Consider the following 21,690-nt stretch of genomic DNA (forward strand, 5'->3'; position numbering starts at 1 on the left):
TTATGATATATTGTTGCTGTTTTCAATCTTTTAACCATATGATTCTGAACATACAAATGAGTAGCATATCTCAAATTCCACATTTTGGGAATGAACTGACTAAGCAACTCGCTTTTTCCTTTTATTTATGGGCTGTTAGGGTGAAGGTGGTTGTGGTTTTTTTTCTTTATCTTTGATTAGTCTTTCACTTTTTGCCAATCAACACATATAAATCAACTTTTCCCCTAGTTTAGAAAGCAAAAAGAAAGATTCAGTGAATAATGCATTTTCAACTTTTCATAATGGCTTGTTTTAGCACATTGATGTAATAATCTTTTTTTAATTTTGAACAATGATTAATTGCAAATGGAAAAGTTCAATTTGGAGCATATAATTTCTTCTTTTCTGGTCAGGGGTACACTTGATGTGTGGGTATTTTCAACAACTTTAATGAGATTAAAATACTAAAAAATTCCATAAATTTTATTATTTTATTTAGATAAATTTTTATATTTTTTTTATACTTAAATAAACTTTTATTGTTTGATTTGTATCCAAAATAAACTTTTATTTCAAATAAAAATTGATTTATATTAAAAGTTTATTTAAGTGAAAATTAAAAGATAATAATTTATTTGAATATAAATTAAAATTTAAAAATTTATTTGCATGCTAAACAAAGTTAAAAACTTATTTGAATATAATAAAAGTTTAAAAATTTTTATTGGCCCACTAGTAATTCCCGAAAGTATCCGCACAACAATTGGGTGGGTTGGGCCTAATGTCAGTTAACAAAAACTATTATCTACCCATTGCTTGCCTCCCTGCTCTAGCGCTGGAGCCCAGAGAATACATGCGTAATATGTGTTTGAACAAATGTCTCAAAAGGAAGCCCACTCCTAAGAAGGGTTCTCCTTTGGGCCGGGAGAAGAGTTTGTGTGTTATTTTCTTTTAATATAATTATACCAAAGGCGGAAATTAGAAAAAGAAGGGAAAGGTGAAAAAAGTTTATATTTATTATCGGTTCCCGCATTGTGCTTCTGAAGCCTCGTTCCTAAACCACTAGTAAAGGAGCCGCCACACGCTTTACTACGCCTCGTGCGAAAGAGCTCAGGCAGCCCCAAATTCCTCTCTCAAAACCAGAAGCAGTCATTAAACACGAAAGGGAAATCGAATTTCATCAGTAAAACTCCCTTTCCCTTCGATCAAAAAAATTTTAAAACAGAAAATCATACATTAAAAAAACCCTAACCCTAACCCTAACGCTAACCATAAATTTTGTCCAATTAGCTTCCAATGGCTAGCGACACCCCGGATTCTCATCGAAGGAAGCACCGTCGTTCTCCATCCGACGACGAGGAAGCCGAGAAGTCGTCCAAACGCCACAAGCATCGCCACTATAAACACCGCCACCACCGCCACCCCAGCAAGAAGCACGAAGACGAAGCTAAAGATGGTGGCGATGATTCCCTTCCTCCTCCCTCGGTTCCTCGACCTGATGATGACGTCGAGGAAGGAGAGATTCTTGATGAGGAGCCGACCGCCGAAATCAAGGCTGTTGAATCTCTCGACGGCCTTGGTGTTCCGAATCCGGTGTGTTCTGTTTACCCTTGCTTGTTTTAATTCGTAACTGCTTTATCTTGTTGTGGTTAATATTATTGTATTTCCTTTTGCCGTTTGGTTACTGAGAAATTGGGTTAAAAATTGGGGTATTCTTTCATTTCAAGGAAAATAATTTTAAAATATTTTATCTTTTTTTTTTCACTTTACTCGGTTCTAAAATTCCTTATGCAAATTTTGAAATTTGAATGCTGAAGAGTACTTGAAAGAAGTGTTTTTTGCTTTCTGAGTTTGAAAATTTTGACCTTTTTCATTTGAACCCCTTTTTCTCGGTGACCTGACAGACCTTTTCTTGGACATTATGATGTGATTTATTTTATATTTTATGAAATTGGGATAATGAATCTATGGTTTGTGAGAACTTGTTAGATTACTGAGTGAGTATGCCTTGCATATGCAATACTACACAAAGAAAATGTGTGAATTGCAAAAAGAAGTATCCCTCCTAGGCGTTTCAATGGAGACTGATGCCTTACTATTTATTTGTAAGAGCTGGTTACAGTTGTTGCATATATACATTTATGCTTGTAATTACTGTTCTTTCATTTTTTAAAATGATGCATTGCGAGCTTGTGCACTCAGTGTTTCTGTTTGCATTTTCTTTTTTGTAGGGAGTTGGGGAAAATAGTAATTCTGTGGATGAGCAAGGAAGAAAGATTTGTGACAACAGTGATGAGAGGAACAAAAGTCATGGTGGGTTCTCTAGAAATTTAAGTGTCGAGTCTCAGGGAGAATTGGTCTCTAGAGTTGTCCTTGACTGTCATATCAATGGGGATTTTCCATCAAAACATCATGTAGAGGATGCTGGACAGTATCAGCAGTCTAGGTCGCCTTCAAGAAGTGGCAAGAAAAAAATTTACCCTGAGGATGTTGAAGAGGCTGATAAGAGGAAGTTAAGTGGCATGAGAAAGTTGTTGTCCTCTGAAAGTTCTGGGGAAAAGTACAAGGTATCAGCTAGCTCACCCTTTGATTTGAGATATTATGATTATACTAGGAGTAGATCTGAGTCACGTGGTCTTGCTAGGGAAAGATCACGTTCTAAAAGCATTGTAGATGAGGAAGCCCTTTTTAAAAGAAGTCACTGTCATGAACGTGATCCTAATAGGGATGAACGGCATGGTAGTAGAAACTTAGTTAGGGGTGATGACAGAAGCGTCAGTTATGGCAAATATGTTGCCGAAGAAAGGCATCAGAGTATGGAGACCCGGGGTAGCGAGAGGAGCAGGGAAAGTGATATAGATTGGGAAAGGAGAAGGGAGAAAGAGCATGAAAGAAGCAGAGAGAGGGAGATGGATGAATGGAGAAGGAATGGGGAGATTTATGGTGAGAGGAGAAGGGAGAAGGAGCAAGAGAGGAGTAGGGAAAGAAACATGGGTGGTGAAAGGAGAAGGGAGAAAGAGCGAGAGAGGACTAGGGAGAGAGAACTGGAAAGTAAAAGGAGAATAGAGAAGGAGCGAGGGAAGAACAGGGACTGTGATCTAGATGGTGAAAGGAGAAGGGAGAAGGTGCGTGATAGGAGCTGGGATGGGGAAGCAGATAGAGATAGGAAGAGGCAGAAGGAAAGAGATGGGAGCAAGGATCGTACCAGAGCTAATGACAGAGATAGAGAGAGGAAAAAGGGAAAAACTGAAGAATTGAACCAAGAGCGAGAGAGGGAGAGGAGAAGTGACAGGAGTAGGGATAAAGGTAGGAATATTGAGATTGAAAATGATGGTTATGGTGATCTAGATAGGTATAAGAATTATAAGCACTTGAAACGGGATGAAACAGAAACTTATCGGGACAGAAAAAGGAAAAATGAAACAGCAAAGGTTCATGGTTCTAACAGTGATTCATTTGAAGGAGATGGAGATAATCTAAAAAGGTATAAGTTGTCTGAGAAAGATGTTTCATGGTATTTTTGTTCACTTATTAACTTATGTTTTGTATATTTTGATTCATTCAGGGATGAAGAGGAGCAAGATGATTTTGAAGAAAGGATTGCATTAAAACTTCCTGATCACGAAGAGGAAGAACTCAATAGGATTAAAGAGGAAAGTAGGAAACGAAGGCAAGCTATCTTAGAGAAATATAAGAGTCAGCGGTTACAGCAGCAAACTCAGTCTCATGCAGTGGATGTGAATAAAGGTCTTCTTTATTATTTATTTATTTATTTTTTTATTTTTCTGACTTGTATTTTGGCTTTATTGAGCTTTCATCTACATGAATACTATGTTTATAGTTACAAATAGCTAATACTTTTTTTTTTTTAATGTAAACCAGATATTGGCTCTGTAGAGAATCATGGGCAAACAGTAGCTGCTGCTAATGCTGGTTCAGATGTTCTTGATGGTGGACATGAAGATGTCTATGTTGCTGAGCCATTATTGTCAGTTAGGAAGTTACCTTCAGAAAATGGGCATGCTGCTAATGAGAGGACACCTGGTGCTGCTGGGCTTGGTGAGGGTACCCCGAAGGTGTGTTGGTTTTCTTGTTCTGTTACATTTGAATCTTATATATTCTTAACTTACTATTTTTGCTGGAACCTGCATTCTTTCATAGAGGTATATAATTTCCATTATTTATTTGTGCAGAGTGAGAGATCAGATGATATTTTCTGTGACGATATATTTGGAGAAACGCCTACTGGAGTTCGTAAATTGGTATGTATCAGATTTGGCTATTTGCTTTGGTTAGTTGTGTCTCTATATTAATTATGAGTTGAATAAGGTGGTGTCTCAGGCTTGGATTGACCTAACTTTGTTATGATGCTGTTTGAGTAGTGGCTGCCGGTAATTGATTGTGACTATAGATATCTTCTCTTTTTTCCTTTTTAAGCATTCTGTTTTGTTGTGTATACCTGCAATAACTGAAGTTTCTAATTAGGGGGAAATGCTCTAATTTGTTCACTTTTTAGAAGCTTTTGTAACATCATTGACTTTGTGGATGAGTTAGCAATTCCTAAAATAGTGCTTCCTGTGCAAGATTAGTTTACTTGTTTTCTCCTAGCACATGTACTTTCCCATACATCATTTTAAGTCTGTTTATTATATATATATATATGTATTTATGTTTATATATATATTATATTATATATTATATATTATATATTATGTATGTTTAAATTGAGAACTGGGACTATAGGGCTGACAGCATCTATGAATTGCATATTTGTAGGGTAAAGGTGATGGCTTGCCAGTTATAAGGAGTGGTCTTAATGACAATTGGGATGATGCAGAAGGATATTATAGTAAGTTTCTAGTTGTATTTATATATATACACACACAGAATGTCAAACCAAATTCTCTGGTATATTTTTGTACTCATGTAACTGCTGTTTTTTTCCTGTCCAGGCTATCGATTTGGTGAGCTACTTGACAGCCGATATGAAATAACTGCTGCTCATGGAAAAGGTGTTTTCTCAACTGTTGTACGTGCAAAGGATCTTAAGGCTGGTACTACTGATCCTGAAGAAGTGGCTATAAAGATCATTCGTAATAATGAAACAATGTGAGTGATCAAACTGCCTGCTCATTGATGCTTATGTTTTTTATTTTTTGTTATGTAGAGTTCTCTAACCTTTCTTTTCCTACTATGTGGTTGTATTAATACTGGTTTGATGCAGGCACAAGGCTGGTCAGCTGGAGGTTCAAATATTGAAAAAATTAGCAGGTGCTGATCCAGATGATAAACGCCATTGTGTTCGTTTTCTGTCAAGTTTCAAGTACAGAAATCATCTATGTTTAGTTTTTGAGTCACTTCATATGAATCTGCGTGAAGTTCTCAAGAAATTTGGTCGCAATATTGGTCTTAAACTTACTGCTGTCAGAGCATATGCTAAGCAACTTTTTATTGCGCTTAAGCATCTCAAAAACTGTGGTGTTCTTCATTGTGATATAAAGCCTGATAATATGCTGGTATGTCTTTTTTGCTTATTCTTGTTTTTGGTTTAGTTTTCAGTTGATTGCTCTCTTTGACTTATTGCTCTTTTCAGGTAAATGAGGCAAAAAATGTGCTGAAGCTTTGTGATTTTGGTAATGCCATGTTTGCTGGTAAAAATGAAATTACACCATACCTTGTAAGCCGCTTTTATCGTGCCCCAGAAATAAGTAAGTTGTAATATGAAGCTGTTAGTATCTAGGGTGGCTGGATTAATTTTTTTGTTGTTCTTTGATATCTGTTCATGATTATATCTCTGGTACTAGTATTTGATGCATATTTCTGCATGGTGCAGTTCTTGGTTTGCCTTATGATCATCCAATGGATATTTGGTCTGTTGGTTGCTGTTTATATGAGCTATATACTGGAAAAGTTCTTTTCCCTGGTCCTACAAACAATGACATGCTACGCCTTCATATGGAACTAAAAGGCCCTTTTCCAAAGAAGATGCTTCGGAAGGTACATTATTAAATTGTGTGAGTCATTTTATTTTCTGAGAAATATTTTGGGCAATGGGCATTGTTATATTGTACTTTGGTTTAAATTTGCTATACAACATTCACTTGTATTATGTAATTTTCTTGGCTTGTGCTGATAGTTTTATTATTATTATTATTTTGTTTTTGTTTTCTTTTAGGGAGCATTTGCAGAACAACACTTTGATCAAGATCTGAATTTTCATGCTACAGAAGAGGATCCTGTTACTAAAAAGGTTTTTTTTCTCCTTTTAACTTTTTTGTCTTTTTTGAAATTTTTAACATTTATCAACGTCTTTTTTTGGTAATTAATATTTATCAATGTCTTCTTTTTCTTTTCGTAATTAACATTTATCAATGCCATTTTTAGTAACATAGATAGAAGTTGTCATGGTTGCCTTTTTGTTGACCATAAAATCTAATTCTGCCTTTCAGAGTATAAAGAGGATGATTCTTAACATAAAGCCAAAAGATATCAGTTCAATTATTGTTGGCTCTCCTGGTGAGGATCCCAAGATGGTAGTCAACTTCAAAGACCTTCTAGAAAAAATTTTTGTGTTGGATCCAGAGAAGAGAATGACAGTAACACAGGCATTGGCTCATCCATTCATCACGGGCAAGTGAAACATGTTGCTGATTTTATGACTCCAGAAATGTGTTGCGCTAGATATTGTACATTATGACCTAACTCATATTTAGATATCTAATCATTGGGAATTCTGTCTTTATCTTCTCTGTGCTGGACTAAAGCTTTGGAAACAGTGTTTGGCGTGGTTGAAGTCAAAAGGGTGATGTTTGGTCAAGAGTACTCTTTACTGGCGATTCTTTCAGTGGAATGTACTTTTTCTATTGTAAGACAACTAGCCAAAGGCGTTTTTATCTCTTGTAATCATTCTTGAATATGGTCATTGTGAAAATTTTCTTATTATTTTTTCACCTGTCGTACTTGTTGGAAAATAATGAGAATAACATATTCAGTTTATAGAACAAAATTTGTTCTTTAAACTAGGCAAGGTGACTCTCCCGTTTTCTTTTTTGCCTTTTTATTTTAGTTTCTACTGCTCTTTTAGTTGTTGGTTTGCTGGTTCCATTGTTGCTTTTCTTGTTATGTGCCAGTTGGTTTTCTTTTGCTATCTTATCAGAATTTTTTGGGCTTGGAAGTCTAATTTGGTTTTTCATTCAGGATATCTGCTACTGCTTTGAGGCAACCCTCCAGTGCTTAAATGCTTAAAAGGCACCCAGGAGAAGGTACCTTGGACCTTGGTTTGTTTATTGACCTGTTTTTGACACCCTAAAACCTGATCATCTTAATTTTTTTTTTGTTGTGAATTGCTAGAGATTGCCAATATTATTTTATATTTTGCTTTCAGCCAACTTTTTCTTTTAGATCTTATGTATGATTTAGTGGTGCTTTGGTAATACTTTTGTGTTGTAGCTGGTTATGCTCATTTAAGTAGCCTATGTTTGAGTGCTTTTTAAGTTTTTTTCTTTTTAAATTCTTTTGACCTTTTCTAGCAATATGCATGTCCTAATGAAATTGCATTATATCTGATCCATGGTTCAATTACTCTGGAGGCACTTGCACTGGTCGTGTAGGAGTCAGCTTGAAGTGAAAGTCCATCTCAGTGAGTAATTGCTTTCCTAGTTCCTCTGAATTAATTGGCAATGTATCCTGTTGAAAACATAAATGTTTTAATGTGTCTTTTATTTTGTTTTTAGGGTATAAAATCTGTGCTTCCTAACTCGTGTAAGTATTTTTCAATATCATTATCTAAGCATTGTCTATTTTTTGTTTTTGAGAACTCTTCAGTGGCTTTCCTTTCTTAAATGTTTTGGAGCTTAAAATCTATCTTATCAAATCTGAAAGCCTGATCATCTCTCTGTAACTAGGGATTTTAACTTTGTACTTCCTCAATTTCCCTTGAATTTTCATGAATAGGCTCAAGTGAGTTTACTACTAACAGCTTCATGGTTGAAAAATCCTTCTACAAGACTTAGTTGATGTACCAAGAAAATTAGTGCAGCAAAGTGACCCAAAAAAGCTCCTCAACTTATTTTAGTCCTTGTAAAGTCGTATGCTTTACTCATTAGGCTTGAATAGTTGGAGAGCCTAGTTTTAGTGTTTTGTTCATAAAGGAATGATGAAATGTGTCCTTTAATTCTATAATCATGGTGCTGGTCTTGTAGTGTCTCGTTTTATGTGGTTTACCCTTTTAGGAACCTAGGAATCACTTTTCTACGGCCAACTATAGCCCTTTTACCATCTTTGCCTTGAAATATCACTTAAAATCCCAAAAAGCTGCTCTGTTAGCTGTTCAATTTTTTTTGAAGATTCTTGTTTAAAAAGGTATCACTACATTTAATTGGGCTGATTGTTATTTTCATTTGAAACCTTTTCTTGTCCTTTGTCTCTAAATCATTGTAATAAGAAAATAATTCACTTGTTAAAGAGTTTTTATTGTTGCCGTGAAAAATCTTGCCCAGAGAGTAATGGTGTACCTAGAAGTCTTAGTGCTTATGAATTTTACAAATGAAATCTATTTTCATAAATTATTTATGAGTTTTAAATACATAATCTTTTTCAATTTGTTGCTCTGTATTTGTTTGTTTTATTCCATTATTATCCTTAATTGTTTGAACATCAAACAATTATAGATTTCCCATATCTGGAAATTTAAGAAAATCATCCATTTCTTAGTTAGAAACTTCACTAACTTTTCTTTTTTCTTGATCAACTTTTTGTTGATCTGTTTTTATGGGAGTATATTTTTCTTGTCTGTTTCTTCAGATGAAGATGTTTTTGTATCTATAACAGTGGTTTCTTCTTTAACTACTAGCTAAAATATTATCTTGATTATTACTATTTGTATTGTTTCTATCCGTTGTGTCATAATTAAGCATATAATGATAATTTAATTTCTTTGAAAAGTTCTTTATGGGTTACATAAAGCTTTTAATCATATTTAAATACTCAATTTTTTGTTTAGGAATAGTAGTTTTATCGATTTTAGAGTTAAAATGTTATATTAAATTTTTATAAGATTTAAAATCCATTTTTTCTTGTTTAGAAAATTGTAATGGATTTGATGATGATGTGTTATCGTATTTTCGTAATACAAAGGTCCAAATCATTGGTTTGACTTGTATTATTTATTTGTTGATTAAGATTATTTATTTTAGATTCTATTAAATCTATTTTAGTAAAAAAACATTTAAAGAAAGATGCTGATATATCTACTAAACCATTAATACTATGGTTGATTGTCGGAATATGAGATCCTAATTGAGTTTCAATATGCAAACTATGATTATGAAATTTTTCTGGACTAATACAATTTTTCACTTCTTGCTCCATGCTTTGGTATCTAAGACCATCTGTTTTTCATTCAAAGGTTTCAAAAAATTAGATAAAACGATAATAGGAACGCTAAAACTAGCATAGAAGCAGAAAAACAGATATGAGTTTTGAAACACAGTAATGAAATTAAAAATTAAAAAAATAAAGAAAAACTTACAATATAGAATGCAAAGAAAACTTCAATATGTATATCTGATATCAATTACAAAATAGTGCAAAAAAAATGAAAAGAAAGCAGATGAAAGAGAAGGAAAAGAGAGAATTTTAGAGAAGAGTATTCATTTTCCCACCTAATATGATGTTTCTATTTATAATTACAAAAGAACTCTAATTAAGTTTTTCTCCAATTAAAAAATTTTTTATGGGAAAATTTCCCCGTTTTCCCCGTAGCATCTAGATAATTATGGATAGGAATATCCCCCAATATATCAAAAAATTTTCGTTTATCCATGTTGTAATTATAAGGAATCTCTTCCCTCTTATTTACTTGTAATGGTGATCCATAAGTATATGAGTCCCTCTTATCTTGATAATTAATAAATATATATGATAATAAATTATATCTATAGTGTTTTTTAAAATTATCTTTTTTTTTTCTAATCATTTTTTATATCGTTTTTTGTCAATTCGTCCCTTCCTATTTATAATTACAAAAGAACTCTAATTAAGTTTTGTAAACTATAATTGAAACTCTGGTTAAGTTTAAAATACCGAAGGAATCTTTGCTGCCAATTATAATGATGTTAACTTATCAAGAGTTACTTTTTAAGATACTTGTAGTTGTCTGGTCCTGTAGTTGTTTTGTCGAATTTATTTTTCTTGAATATTTTTGAGATTGGTTAGTTCTTCATCATCAGGGTTAAATGATTATGGAGAATTAGTTCTGGTTTTATTCTAGATATTCCATCCTTCTTGATATTGAAACAATAAATTTATAGAAGTAATGCGTTAACATTAAGTAAATGGGAACCCATGAAACATCCCTTAACAGTCATAGGTATAGATGGTTAAAAAATTATCATAGGTTTTAAAGCAAAAAATGTTTCTATATATCTTATGAACAAAAAGTTCATAATTCCAAAAATTTTATGTTTTCTTTTCATGCATGGTGACATGTTATTAGGAAATAATTTTTTATACAATTATTTATCTTTTTGTTTAAATCCTTTTCATATTAATCTTACTATAGATAAAGAATCTATAGAAATATCATTTGTAAAAAGTCATAAACATATTTGTGATTCAAGTTTCTACCTGAAACTAACAAAGCTGAAATTAAATCAATCAATAAAACACATTGGTTATTTAAAATTTTACAAGAAAATTTTAGTGAAGAACAACTAGAATTATGGTTTAGAAGTACGAGATTTTGTAGTCTACAAATGATAGATTCTAATAAAATCATTAGAGTCAAACCCATGATCTATATTAAACAAGATATAGATGAGTTTGATATTCAAATTACAAAACTTGTACAAAAAGGACTAATAGAACCTACTAATAGTCCACATTTAAGTTTAGCATTTATGGTAAGAAATCATGCTGAACAAAAACGAGAGACAACCAAAATGGTAATCAACTATAAACGATTATATCAAAGCTTAGTTTTTGATGGATATTTTATTTCTCGAAAAGATGTTCTGATTAATTTAGGAAAAAATGCTAAATATTTTAGTAAATTTGACTGTAAATCAAGATTTTGACAAATAATGCTAATTGATGAGTCAAAATTATTAACCGCATTTAGTGTCCCTTAAGGTCAATATCAATGGAAGGTAAATGCCCTTTGGTCTCTGCAATGCACCTCAAAATTTTCAAAGATAGATGGATTCTATTTTTGGAAAATATAAAGATTTTTGTCTTGTTTATATTGATGATATTTTTGTTTTTTCTTCAAATTTAGAACATAGGAAACACCTAAATTTGGTTGCTCAAGAATTTATTAAACGTTGTATAATTTTAAGCCTTAAAAAGATAAAGCTTGAAAAAATGGAAATAGAATTATTAGGATTAAATTTATCTTCAAATAGTCTGACTTTACAAGATTATGAAATTATAAAAATAAAAGATTTTTCAAAACAATTGGAAGATAAAAAGCATTTACAAAAATTTTTAGGTCTTTTAAATTATAGAAGATGGTTTATAAAAAATCTTTCAAAAAAGGAAAAGCTTTTACAAGAAAAATTGAAAAAATATATTCTTTTTTCTTGGACAAAACAAGATTATGAAATTATCAAATAGAGAAAATCAGATCTTATATTTATTCTAAAAGTTTATCTCTTTAAACTAGGCAAGTTATTGATTTTAGAAACTGATGTCTTAGAAGAACACTGAGGATGTATCTTCAAAGCTAAAGTTCAAAAAGAAAAATTAATTTGTGGATACAATTCAGGCAAATTTAAACTAAATGAAATAAAATATATAATTTTTGAAAGAGTTGCCTGTAATAAAAAATGTAGTAACTAGATATCATATTTGCTTTGCACCTGAACATTTTATAATTAGAACTGATAATCAAGCTGTTAGAGATTTTTAAAAAAAATAAGAAATTAGATAATAATCTTAGAAGAATTAGGTGGTATAATTTTTTATGTCAATATAATTTTACTATTGAATACATTAAAGGAACTAACAATTTTCTTGCTCATTTTTTGAGCAGACCTAATGGATAAAGGTAAAAAACCTCAATTTAAACCGAAGATTACTTCTCCCTATAATCCTAACCTAGGATTTCCAATTCTATATCCTTGAGGATATTTTTATCCACCATAACCTTATTTTTCTATCCCTTGACCATCATTACAATTAGTAATGGAACCTACACAATTTCCAAATATATCTCAGTTTTCTTAGGATCCCAACCAAGGGACTCTTATTTCATATTCACAAATTCTCAAACAAACGGAAGAATTGCCTCAACCAAGAACACCTCCGGTAGGAATAAAAGATTTTTATAATCCTGATATAACCCCTGAATTATATAATCTTCTTAATAATATATGGAAATCCTATATAGCTGATAGTAAAGCTAATTTTCGTAAAAATATGACAAAATTAGCACAAACTTTAGCTAATCAAGCTAAAGAATAAGCTCATTTTCAAGAACTTGTATATAAAAACATATGTACAAGTACTCTATTAAAAAAGTCAGATATAGATTTCTTTGCAATTGATGAAAATCAATACATTCTTGACAATTTTCTCGAGATTTGTGAGATTTTTGAAAAACAGAAAATTTCTTGAAAAATATTGAAATTAAAGAAAGTTTTAATGTTTGAAAAAGCTGCAATTCTTTTACCTAAAGAAAATTTTCAAAGGATAAACAATTCTATTCTTCTTGAAATAAAAAAACTATTAGAAGAAAAATTTTCTGATTATTATTTTTCTATCTCAAAAACACTAGAATTGGGGAACCATTCCCAAAGATCAAATTTAAATTAGATCATGAACCTTTCGATATCACCAGTATCAAAATTGGTATTATAGGGCAGATTATTATACAAAATTTTTCTTTTCATCAATTAAAACAATTTTTTGCTTTTATTAAATTTAAATTTATTGATTATGTAAAAGATGATCAATATTTTTTCTATATCTATTTTAAAGTTACTAGTTTATTGGGAATTTTTCAAAGAGAGATTTATCCAACCCTATTAGATTTAGGAAATTCAAAAATTAATAGGAGGTCCAAAAAGTTAATGAAGATTTTGAAAAGTTTAACTAAGCTTTAAAGAAATTTTCTTCTCCCAATCAATATCAATTTGAAGTTGGAATTACCATGATGGATCATGCAAAAACCTTGCACTGTGAAATCATAAAATCTCAATATCCACAAGTTTTAGCTCAGGTTGATGATGAAGGACTAACTAATCTCGAGAATATTCAAGAATGATAAATTTGATAAAACAGTTACAAGACTAAACAACTTCTGCAAGCCTCTTAAAAAGTAATTTTTTATAAATCAACATTAAAAGTAATGGTTGATAGCAAAGATTCTTTTGATATTTTAAACCCAATTAGAGTTTCAACTATAGTTTATAAAACTTAACTAGAATTTTTTTGTAATTATAAATAAAGAGATCACACTAAGTGGGAGGACAATGAATTCTCTCCTTTAGAATTGTTTTTTCTCCTTCTCTTTCATTTGCTTTCTGTCTTTCCTTTCTTTGCTAACTATGTAATTGGTATCAGAGCTTGTGTATATATAGTTTGCAGATATATATATATTTTAAAGTTTTTTTTGCATTTTATATTGTAAGTTTTTTTTTACTTTTTCAAAATTTGATTTTATTGCTGTGTTTCAAAACTCATATAACTATTTTTTTGTTTTTATGCTAGTTTTGGCATTTCTGTTGTCGTTTTATCTAGCTTTTGAAAAACAGAGGATCTTAGGTACTAGAAGCATTTTTCTTTAAACGTGTTTTTATTAAAGTAGAGTTAATAGAATCTAAAATAGATAATCTTAATCAACAAATTAATAATATAAGTCAAACCAATGACTTTGAATTTTTGTACTACGAAAATACTATACTTGCTCTTTATGATGACAACCCATCATCATCAAATTCATTACAATTTTCTAAACAAGAAAAGATTGATTTTAAATCTTATAAAAGTTTAATAAAACATTTTAAGTCTAAAATGAATAAAGCTACTGTTCCTAAACAAAGGATCCAGTATTTAAATATGATTGAAAAGCTTTATGAAACTCAAAGAACTTTTCAACATACTCACTTATCACTATATGCTTAATTATGACACAATGAATAAAATCAGTACAAATAGTGATAATCAAGATAATATTTTAGCTATTAATCTAGTTAAAGAAGAAACCACTATTATAGAACATTTTCATCTCAGGAAGCAAATGAAAAAAAACCTATTCTCATGGAAACGGGTCAACAAAAGGTTGATCGAGGAAAAAAAAAAGTATGGTTTTTACTTTGTAAATTGAAATTCTGCATAAATATAATTATAATACCTTTTTGGCTGATTATTAGAAAAAGTAGTAATTTCATCATCTCGAATTTTGTATTGAGCGATGATAGCTAAACTTCTAATATCATCTCTTCTAGTGCCTCTAGAAGAAACTGAGTTGAGAACTGAATTTATTGAGTTATAAACAGAGTTTTCTGGATTAGATCTAGTATTATTATCACCTGGAAATATAGGAATATTGATATTTTTTGTTCCAATAGAATCTGGTTGTGAGCTAAAAGATTGTTCACTAGCAATGCTTTCAACATCATCTTCTTTGTTAGAATATGAGGGTATTGAAGAAGATGAAGGTAGTACTAGATTTTTACTAGAACTACTAGTATCTGGATTTTTGAAATACAGGTTATTTCCTGATGCAAATAATTCTAAAGAGTTGACTCTACTGTTTGTAGGTCTTTCTTCAGTAACATCTTCTAATAGCCAATCTATAGGAACCAATAAATCTCTTAGATTCATAAGTCTTGGTTTGATTTCTAAATCATAAGATCTTGGTTAAAAAATTTCTATAATTTTTGAATCAATTTCTTTAATAGTAGTAGTAGCATGATTAGTCAATTCATAAATTGCCGTCCAATTTATAGAAAGATCATGTGCTACTTCTCTAATCTCTGAAATTTTTTGTTTTAATACATAATCTAAGGCAATCCTCTATTAAAGGATCATTAATTGAAATAAAATAATTTGGTTTTACTTTAAACCAAATAGCTCTTGAGACTAAATTTGATTGAATACCTCTTATTATGGATTTAACAGGATTGATGAACTTTTTATCTAATAAAACTGCTAATGTTGGTATGTTTTTACCAGCAATAAAAAGGGATTTTATAGTAATCATAATAATACCTATATGTATATGTCTAACTTCAGGATATTTTTGTTTAAATTTCCTGATTTTTTCTTTTGTTAAAAGAGGAATATCAACATACCCTTGTTTAGAATCATTTGTAACTATATCACGATTGACTTTTTCAATGTGATGTTGTACCCAAGGTTGAAATTTTTTTAAGAAAAAAGTTTTATATAATCTCATCTTTTTTGATGATTTGCATTTGAGAAATTTCTTCATTTGTAATAATATGATTTTCTCCTATTACATCTTGGAAAAAAGTCATCTGATGTGTTTCAACAGTAGAAATTTCTGTATTTGTATCTACAATAGGATTTGTAGAAGAATTTAACATAAAAATACACTCTGTTTCAGTATCAGAATCTGACTCTGTTTCAGAAATTAATTCATAAATAATTTCTTCATCAGATAATTTGTCATCAAAACAAATTGCTAATTCTCGTTCTTCTTCAAGAGTTTTAATAACCTTTTTGGCACTTTTACCCCTATTAGGACATTGTGGTGCTATTAAGACCTTTTTCACAAATAAAACATTTATATTTAGATTTTGATTTTGTTAGAAGTTTTTCTTCTAACAACAAACTTTTTACTTTTAGTAATCTTGTATTTTGGTTTCCACATAACCATTTTATAATATTTTTGCTTTCGAGGTTTTTTATAATATGTTTGGTTTGTTTATTACAACCAAATTCAAATTCATGTTCTAAAATCTTGGTGCATTGTTTATCACTAAGTTTGCTTTTAATTTGTTTAGCAGCCTTTTGTTTAAGACAATACTCAACAACTTGTTTTTGAGGAAAATAAACTCTATTTCCTAATGTATCAACATAAACTAAATTATTACTAGCTGGCTTATGTAACTCTAGATAAGTAGGATAATTTTTTAAACATAATTCATCCCATGGTGAAGGAAGTTTATGAAAATATTGTTCTTTCCAAAATGCTGAATGTGCTTCATCCAGTTTTTTATATTCACTAACATATTTTTGAGAATATTCTTCCAGATTTCTAATATTACAAAGTTTCATTTTTGATAGGATAAATTGAGCTTCACTATTAAGATCAGCTTCCTCCATTCTGCCACAAAACTCGTTTGAGTATTTGGGTTTTAAAATATCTGGGATAGCATTTAACATTAAGGAGTATCCCTTTTTGGGTTTTCCCTGATTCAGAATTTTCCCATTTTCTTAAAAATTGTAAAACATCACCTTGCCATGTTCCACAGAAATAATTCAAAAATTTTTCTTTTGACCATGTATCTTTATAACCGGTTACAACAATGGACATAGATTGTGCCCAATCTTCTATGGTTTTTCCATATTCAGAAATAGGAAGGAGTATCCCTTTTTGGGTTTTCCCTGATTATGAATTTTTCCATTTTCTTAAAAATCGTAAAATATCACCTTGCCATGTTTCGTAGAAATAATTCAAAAATTTTTCTTTTGCCCATGTATCTTTATAACCGATTACAACAATGGACATAGAGTGTGCCCAATCTTTTATGGTTTTTCCATATTCAGAAATAGGAACTTCATATAGATCCAAATATGTACCACCAGATGCAACATTTCTCTTGACTAAGGGAACCCATGAAACAATAACCTTAGTGTTAGACTAAGGGGACCTTTGCTACTCTCATGGAGTCTAACCTTCATTTCTTGTATGGCTCTTTTGATTTCATTATCTTTATTGTACTTGTTCTCAGTCTCTTTCCCTGTTTTTATCTTTCCTTGTCTTACCCGTGGATGCATTCTTTTTCTCTGTACATTAGATATCTTTTTTCGATAAAAGTACATTGGATATCTTGGGTTTTATTGTGGGTGACATTATCTCTTTCTAATTACTACCCTGATTGCCTGTCTTACCATTTTTTGGTGATAATTTGTATGATATTGATTTGTGTCTTCTAAAATTGTACGGTTGAAAAGCCTGTTCATCATATCTCGTTTCTTTCTCTCTCTCTTTCTGTGTTTATATATATATGGGTAAATGTAATCACTTACTCATCCAAAAAGAAGCAGGACAGGCCTGCTACAAGGGTAACATAGTTCAAAAACTATAAACGAAATTCTGAATGCAACCATTAAGTTTAGAGTCAATACTGTAGTACTGTAATCCCCATTAGCAGCAAACGGTGTGGTTCATAGGAGCGATCACCAATTCGGGAGAGTAACCAATCTTGAGTTGAATAGGTTCTTTGATGGAAGCAACAATAGTCATAGTTCAGGAAGGATGTCCAAATGTAGGCTGATTCCTCTTTTTCCAAATAAAGCAACAGTATAGTGTATCTCTATATTTTAAAAATGGTCTATTTTGGTTTATCCTCTGTTTCTATGACCGATACTTTAAAGTTTTGGAGAATCTGCACTATTTATGTGTCATTAGATGGCTCTCAATTTGATTGAATGATTGGGGTGCCGATTATCAGTATTGTCGTTACTGGGTGGGGTGGGTGTGGAATCAGAGTACGGCTTGTTTTGGTGTTGTGCTGATTGTTGCTAGCTGGTTTTGAGTGCTGCGTGTTGGGAGTGGGTTTGGTTTTATAAATAAAACTTTGAAAGTAGCTTATTTGAAGGTCTTTGTGAGTTTGTGTGAATTGTGATGTCTGCAAGCTGAATGAGCTGAAATTCATCCCACCCTCCGATGAAAGTAATTACATATATATTTTTTTTGAATTTGAAGTTTGCCCACCACGGCCTGGTTCAATAATGCTGATAAAGCTGGAAGGCTGTATGATTTTTTGCTATTTAAACTTGTGCAGCTTATTCAAGCTAGAGGATCATTTAAATTCTTATAATGCAAAAAGGAGGTACACAGTTAGCGCTTCTTGAAAAGCTATGAATCATCGATGAATTAGGGTTATTATAAATACTTGAAGAATAATTTTATATTATTTATCTTGATAGTTTTCATTATATTTTATTTCAGCAATTAATGAAAAGATAATTAATGTGTTTAAGTTATTTCATTAACTGATTATGACTCTGTCTACATTTCTCGTAATACTGTGGCTCTGGAAATTGTTAAGAAACTTCTTGTTTCTAGGCAGTCGACGCTCGCCTGTTAACCACGCTCAGGTCAAAAGTTGTACTTTATATATATATTTTATGAAGAAAATTTGTACAATTTCACGGTAATAATGAAAACAATTTGGATCCATTCGATAAGAACAACTTATACAATAATTAAATTGAACCATCGAGTGTGGGATTTGAAAAGATTATTTGTTTTTCGTAATATTAATTTATTATATTAAATTATATCGATATTTAGTGTTTTAAAATAATACGTTAGCAATTAATAATTATTACGTTTATGACATGGCATTTTTCGCAACAATGTCTTTTACAATAATGAATGTATTTTCCGTTTCTAAATCTAATTTTTCTTTCTAAATTTTTTTTCTTTTTTACCCCTTGGACGGTCAGCGCTTGTTGCTCACGTGCCTGAAATGCGTCTCATTCAACAACATGGGCCCGGGAGTGGGGGTCAATTCCAAGCAGTCGGTTCCTCGAAATTGACGGCCCAACCGCGTTTTTAATCCTCCTTTTCCTTGTCAAATTTTCCCATTAGCCCACTGCTTCATTTTAACAAAAAAAAAAGACTTCGAAGTTTCCTTTTAAGAGATCCCATGGAACACGTAAACGGTCCCATGCGGACCACGCTGTCTCTTTTTCTCTCTCTCGTCAATACGTAAAGGCACAAACAAGCCTTGCCTTGTTTGTTCTCTCGTGTGTCTGTTATTAATAGCCTCCTCTCTTGTTAGAGACAGAGAGAGATAACTCATTCAATTCAAAGGTTTGTTCACCAAACAGACCAAAGAGGAGGCTTATGGGGAAGAAGCTTGATGCCTTGCTTGGAAGAACCTTCAAGCCCTCCAAGTTCAAATCAATCATCAGTCTTGCCATTTCTCGTCTGGCTGTTTTTAAGAACCAGCGTCAGGTTCTTTGCAACCAGGCTCGTTCCGACGTTGTGCAGCTCCTTGAACTTGGTCACCATGATCGAGCTCTTCTTAGAGTAAAGACATCGGTTTTCGGAAATGTTTCTTTGTTTCTTCTGTTGGTTTACTTTGTACTTTCGAGCTAATTAAACTTGGGTTTGTTAATTTGGGCAGGTTGAGAAGGTGATCAAGGAGCAAAATATGTTGGACGCGTTTATTATGCTGGAAGGGTATTGTAATCTTGTTGTTGAAAGAGTCCATCTTATTGAACAAGAGAGGTTAGTTTATTTGACCATTTTCTTTTTTTCTTGTCAGGGTTTTTATATACTGGTTTTCAGTTTCTTGATAACTCTGAGTTCTGTTTTCTTGCAGAGTATGCCCTGACGAGCTCAAGGAGGCAATATCTGGCTTGCTCTTTGCATCTTCAAGGTGTGGGGATTTTCCCGAGGTTCAAGAGATTCGTGCAGTTTTCATGTCTCGCTATGGCAAAGAATTCGCTGCTCGTGCTATTGAGTTGCGCAACAATTGTGGAGTGAACACTAAGGTAAATCTTGATTTGAAAAATGAAATCCTAATATTCATCTCTGATTAAAACATGAAAGGTTTTTATCCTTCAGGGTCTGAAACTAATACCAGAACTTATTGTTTAATTTTGAGCATGGAATGAAGTCTCTTTACTATTAAAAGTATCATCAGATATGTGAACAATATTCCTGGGATTGTATTTCTTATTCTTTTTCTTTTCTTTTTTGTTTGTGTCATGCTTACTACTAGTGGTTGCTTTGTGAAAAAAATCTGCGAAGATGGTAGGAAAAATAGTTATTCTAGGTTTTAGTATTGATATCATTACGCTCAGTGGCAAGACATAGTTTTCGTGACACCATCAGTGCTGGAAGAACTTGGCTAGTCAGATCAACCAGAAAAGTAGAGCAACCATTACTGTAGCTAACAAAAAAAAAATGAAATGATTAATTTGCATTATGAATGATTTTCACATAAAACGGATACTCCAATTGTGAAATGTGCATCTTTGTGCCCAAATGAACATAGGAATATAATTTCCTAGCTTTTCTTGTGAATCATGTTTAGTTGAGTTCTGCAGTATGCTATAACATAATTTTCGACTCCCACAGATTATACAAAAACTCTCAACCAGACAACCAGACTTGCAGAACAAAAGGAATGTCCTCAAGGAGATTGCTGCTGAGAATGGCATTGCTCTACAAGTTGATGAAACCTCTTTTTCCAGTGAGGTAGGCAATTTACTACAAGGATCAACGGGGTTTGAAAAGAAAGAGAGGAAAGTCTTTACTGTATGTTGAACATATAAAAATGAACTCATGAAATGCCAATTATGTTATCAATACAGGATAATTTGGATGTAAGCAAGAAGCAAAGCCAGCCCCAGCTAGACATATCAGCAAAGTTAAGTGGCAATGTAGGAGATGATGTTGAATTCTCTGATTCAACAAAAGCAAGGAAAAAGTACAGGGATGTAGCTGATGCTGCTCAAGCAGCCTTTGAGTCAGCTGCATATGCGGCAGCAGCAGCAAGAGCAGCTGTGGAACTCTCTCAGTCTGATTCCCACGACCCTGATCATCAAAACAGTCCCAATAGTAAACGAAAAGGTGTGTCTAACAGAAATGAATCAAATTCTAAAGACAAGCAAACTCATCATGGTAAAGAAGAGGAGTTGAATCAGATCAAGAAGACACCATACATCAAGATCTCTAGTCCTTCTTCAAGTGAAGGCTCAACAGAAGGAAACCTGGACCGTAGGACAATGTCCTTGGATGAAGTGGACCCAATCAAGCTATTGGAGAAGGAAGTAGTTATCCCTGAAAGTGACGATGATAACTATGATTCCCCTGGTTTGAGTTTTGATATGAACACAAGGAAGCTTAAAGACAAGGTCATAGATACAGATATGGATGATGAGCACTCAGAAAAAACTGGACTGATGTTTCACTACACATCAGATAAGCAAATCCCTTCCAGCCTTCGTGCTGGCTTGAAGGTGGAGACTGGTGCCGAAAACACCAAAGAACATGCCGCTGAAAGTTCTGGGATGAGAAGTAAACGACAGTTTACCATAAATAAGGGGCCGTTTTCTTTGAGGACTAGACAAGTACGTGGGTACTGAGGAGCACAAGTATATTAAATGATTGTAGGTAAGTTTGGCGAGTTCCAACTATACTGTTGGCTGAGTCTGTAAGTTGGTTTAGTTCTATGATTTTTCTTTTGTTAATTGTCATAAGATGTAAACTCAAATTTTTTTTTTTTTGAATGATTTTTGAGACTTTTTGTGAAGCAAAAGATTTTGGAAAATTACTCTAGTCCCTAAAGATAATCTAGTAGGATTATAATCGATAAAATCAGAAAAGAAACACAACTTGCACAAGCTTAATGACTATATTTAAGCTCTTCATATTTACAAACTGTGATTCAAAGTAAAAATGCGTTTTCTTGCAATATTATTCAAACGTAATTCTATAAAAACTAGCATCATCCACCCTTTACCTCAATGAAAAAACATTGGAATGTAATGCTCATG

At 32.1% G+C, this 21,690-nt stretch overlaps 2 protein-coding genes across 15 annotated transcripts; both read left to right on the top strand.

Annotated features, from left to right (window-relative positions):
* The first annotated feature begins 1,021 nt into the window (after positions 1–1,021).
* Positions 1,022–19,399, top strand: LOC111318391 (uncharacterized). Of its 14 annotated transcripts, XR_016334949.1 has the most exons (18): positions 1,433–1,572; positions 1,969–2,084; positions 2,211–3,463; positions 3,545–3,726; positions 3,862–4,055; positions 4,173–4,241; positions 4,756–4,828; positions 4,932–5,088; positions 5,204–5,495; positions 5,573–5,687; positions 5,813–5,976; positions 6,155–6,229; positions 6,429–6,609; positions 6,744–6,844; positions 7,177–7,241; positions 7,569–7,618; positions 7,713–7,740; positions 16,234–18,168. XR_016334949.1 is itself a non-coding variant. In XM_022921238.2 (13 exons), the coding sequence occupies exons 1-13, from the start codon at positions 1,276–1,278 to the stop codon at positions 6,890–6,892; spliced, it is 3,201 nt and encodes a 1,066-aa protein (XP_022776973.1). In that variant the 5' UTR covers positions 1,022–1,275; the 3' UTR covers positions 6,893–7,006. The 14 variants fall into 14 exon arrangements, 2 of the variants coding, with proteins under 2 accessions (XP_022776973.1, XP_022776975.1); XR_016334941.1 differs by lacking the exons at positions 1,969–2,084; positions 16,234–18,168 and adding an exon at positions 18,625–18,762 and having other exon boundaries at positions 1,022–1,572; XR_016334936.1 differs by lacking the exon at positions 1,969–2,084 and having other exon boundaries at positions 1,022–1,572.
* Positions 18,900–21,452, top strand: LOC111318393 (uncharacterized). Its single transcript, XM_022921243.2, has 5 exons — positions 18,900–19,213; positions 19,311–19,414; positions 19,509–19,680; positions 20,270–20,389; positions 20,506–21,452. The coding sequence occupies exons 1-5, from the start codon at positions 19,028–19,030 to the stop codon at positions 21,277–21,279; spliced, it is 1,356 nt and encodes a 451-aa protein (XP_022776978.1). The 5' UTR covers positions 18,900–19,027; the 3' UTR covers positions 21,280–21,452.
* The last annotated feature ends 238 nt before the right edge of the window (positions 21,453–21,690 follow it).

This window comes from Durio zibethinus, chromosome 2, assembly GCF_047325235.1.
Source record: "Durio zibethinus cultivar Kanyao isolate XHJ-2024 chromosome 2, ASM4732523v1, whole genome shotgun sequence".
In the NCBI taxonomy this organism is placed as follows: domain Eukaryota; kingdom Viridiplantae; phylum Streptophyta; class Magnoliopsida; order Malvales; family Malvaceae; genus Durio; species Durio zibethinus.

Bases quoted from the DNA above. Each gene is read 5' to 3' on its own strand.
- LOC111318393 (XM_022921243.2), top strand. From the start codon at position 19,028: ATGGGGAAGAAGCTTGATGCCTTGCTTGGAAGAACCTTCAAGCCCTCC. The intron at 19,214-19,310 runs GTAAAGACATCG...TAATTTGGGCAG, and splicing joins ATGATCGAGCTCTTCTTAGA to GTTGAGAAGGTGATCAAGGA. The intron at 19,681-20,269 runs GTAAATCTTGAT...CGACTCCCACAG, and splicing joins ATTGTGGAGTGAACACTAAG to ATTATACAAAAACTCTCAAC.
- LOC111318391 (XM_022921238.2), top strand. From the start codon at position 1,276: ATGGCTAGCGACACCCCGGATTCTCATCGAAGGAAGCACCGTCGTTCT. The intron at 4,242-4,755 runs GTATGTATCAGA...GCATATTTGTAG, and splicing joins CTACTGGAGTTCGTAAATTG to GGTAAAGGTGATGGCTTGCC. The intron at 6,230-6,428 runs GTTTTTTTTCTC...TCTGCCTTTCAG, and splicing joins AGGATCCTGTTACTAAAAAG to AGTATAAAGAGGATGATTCT.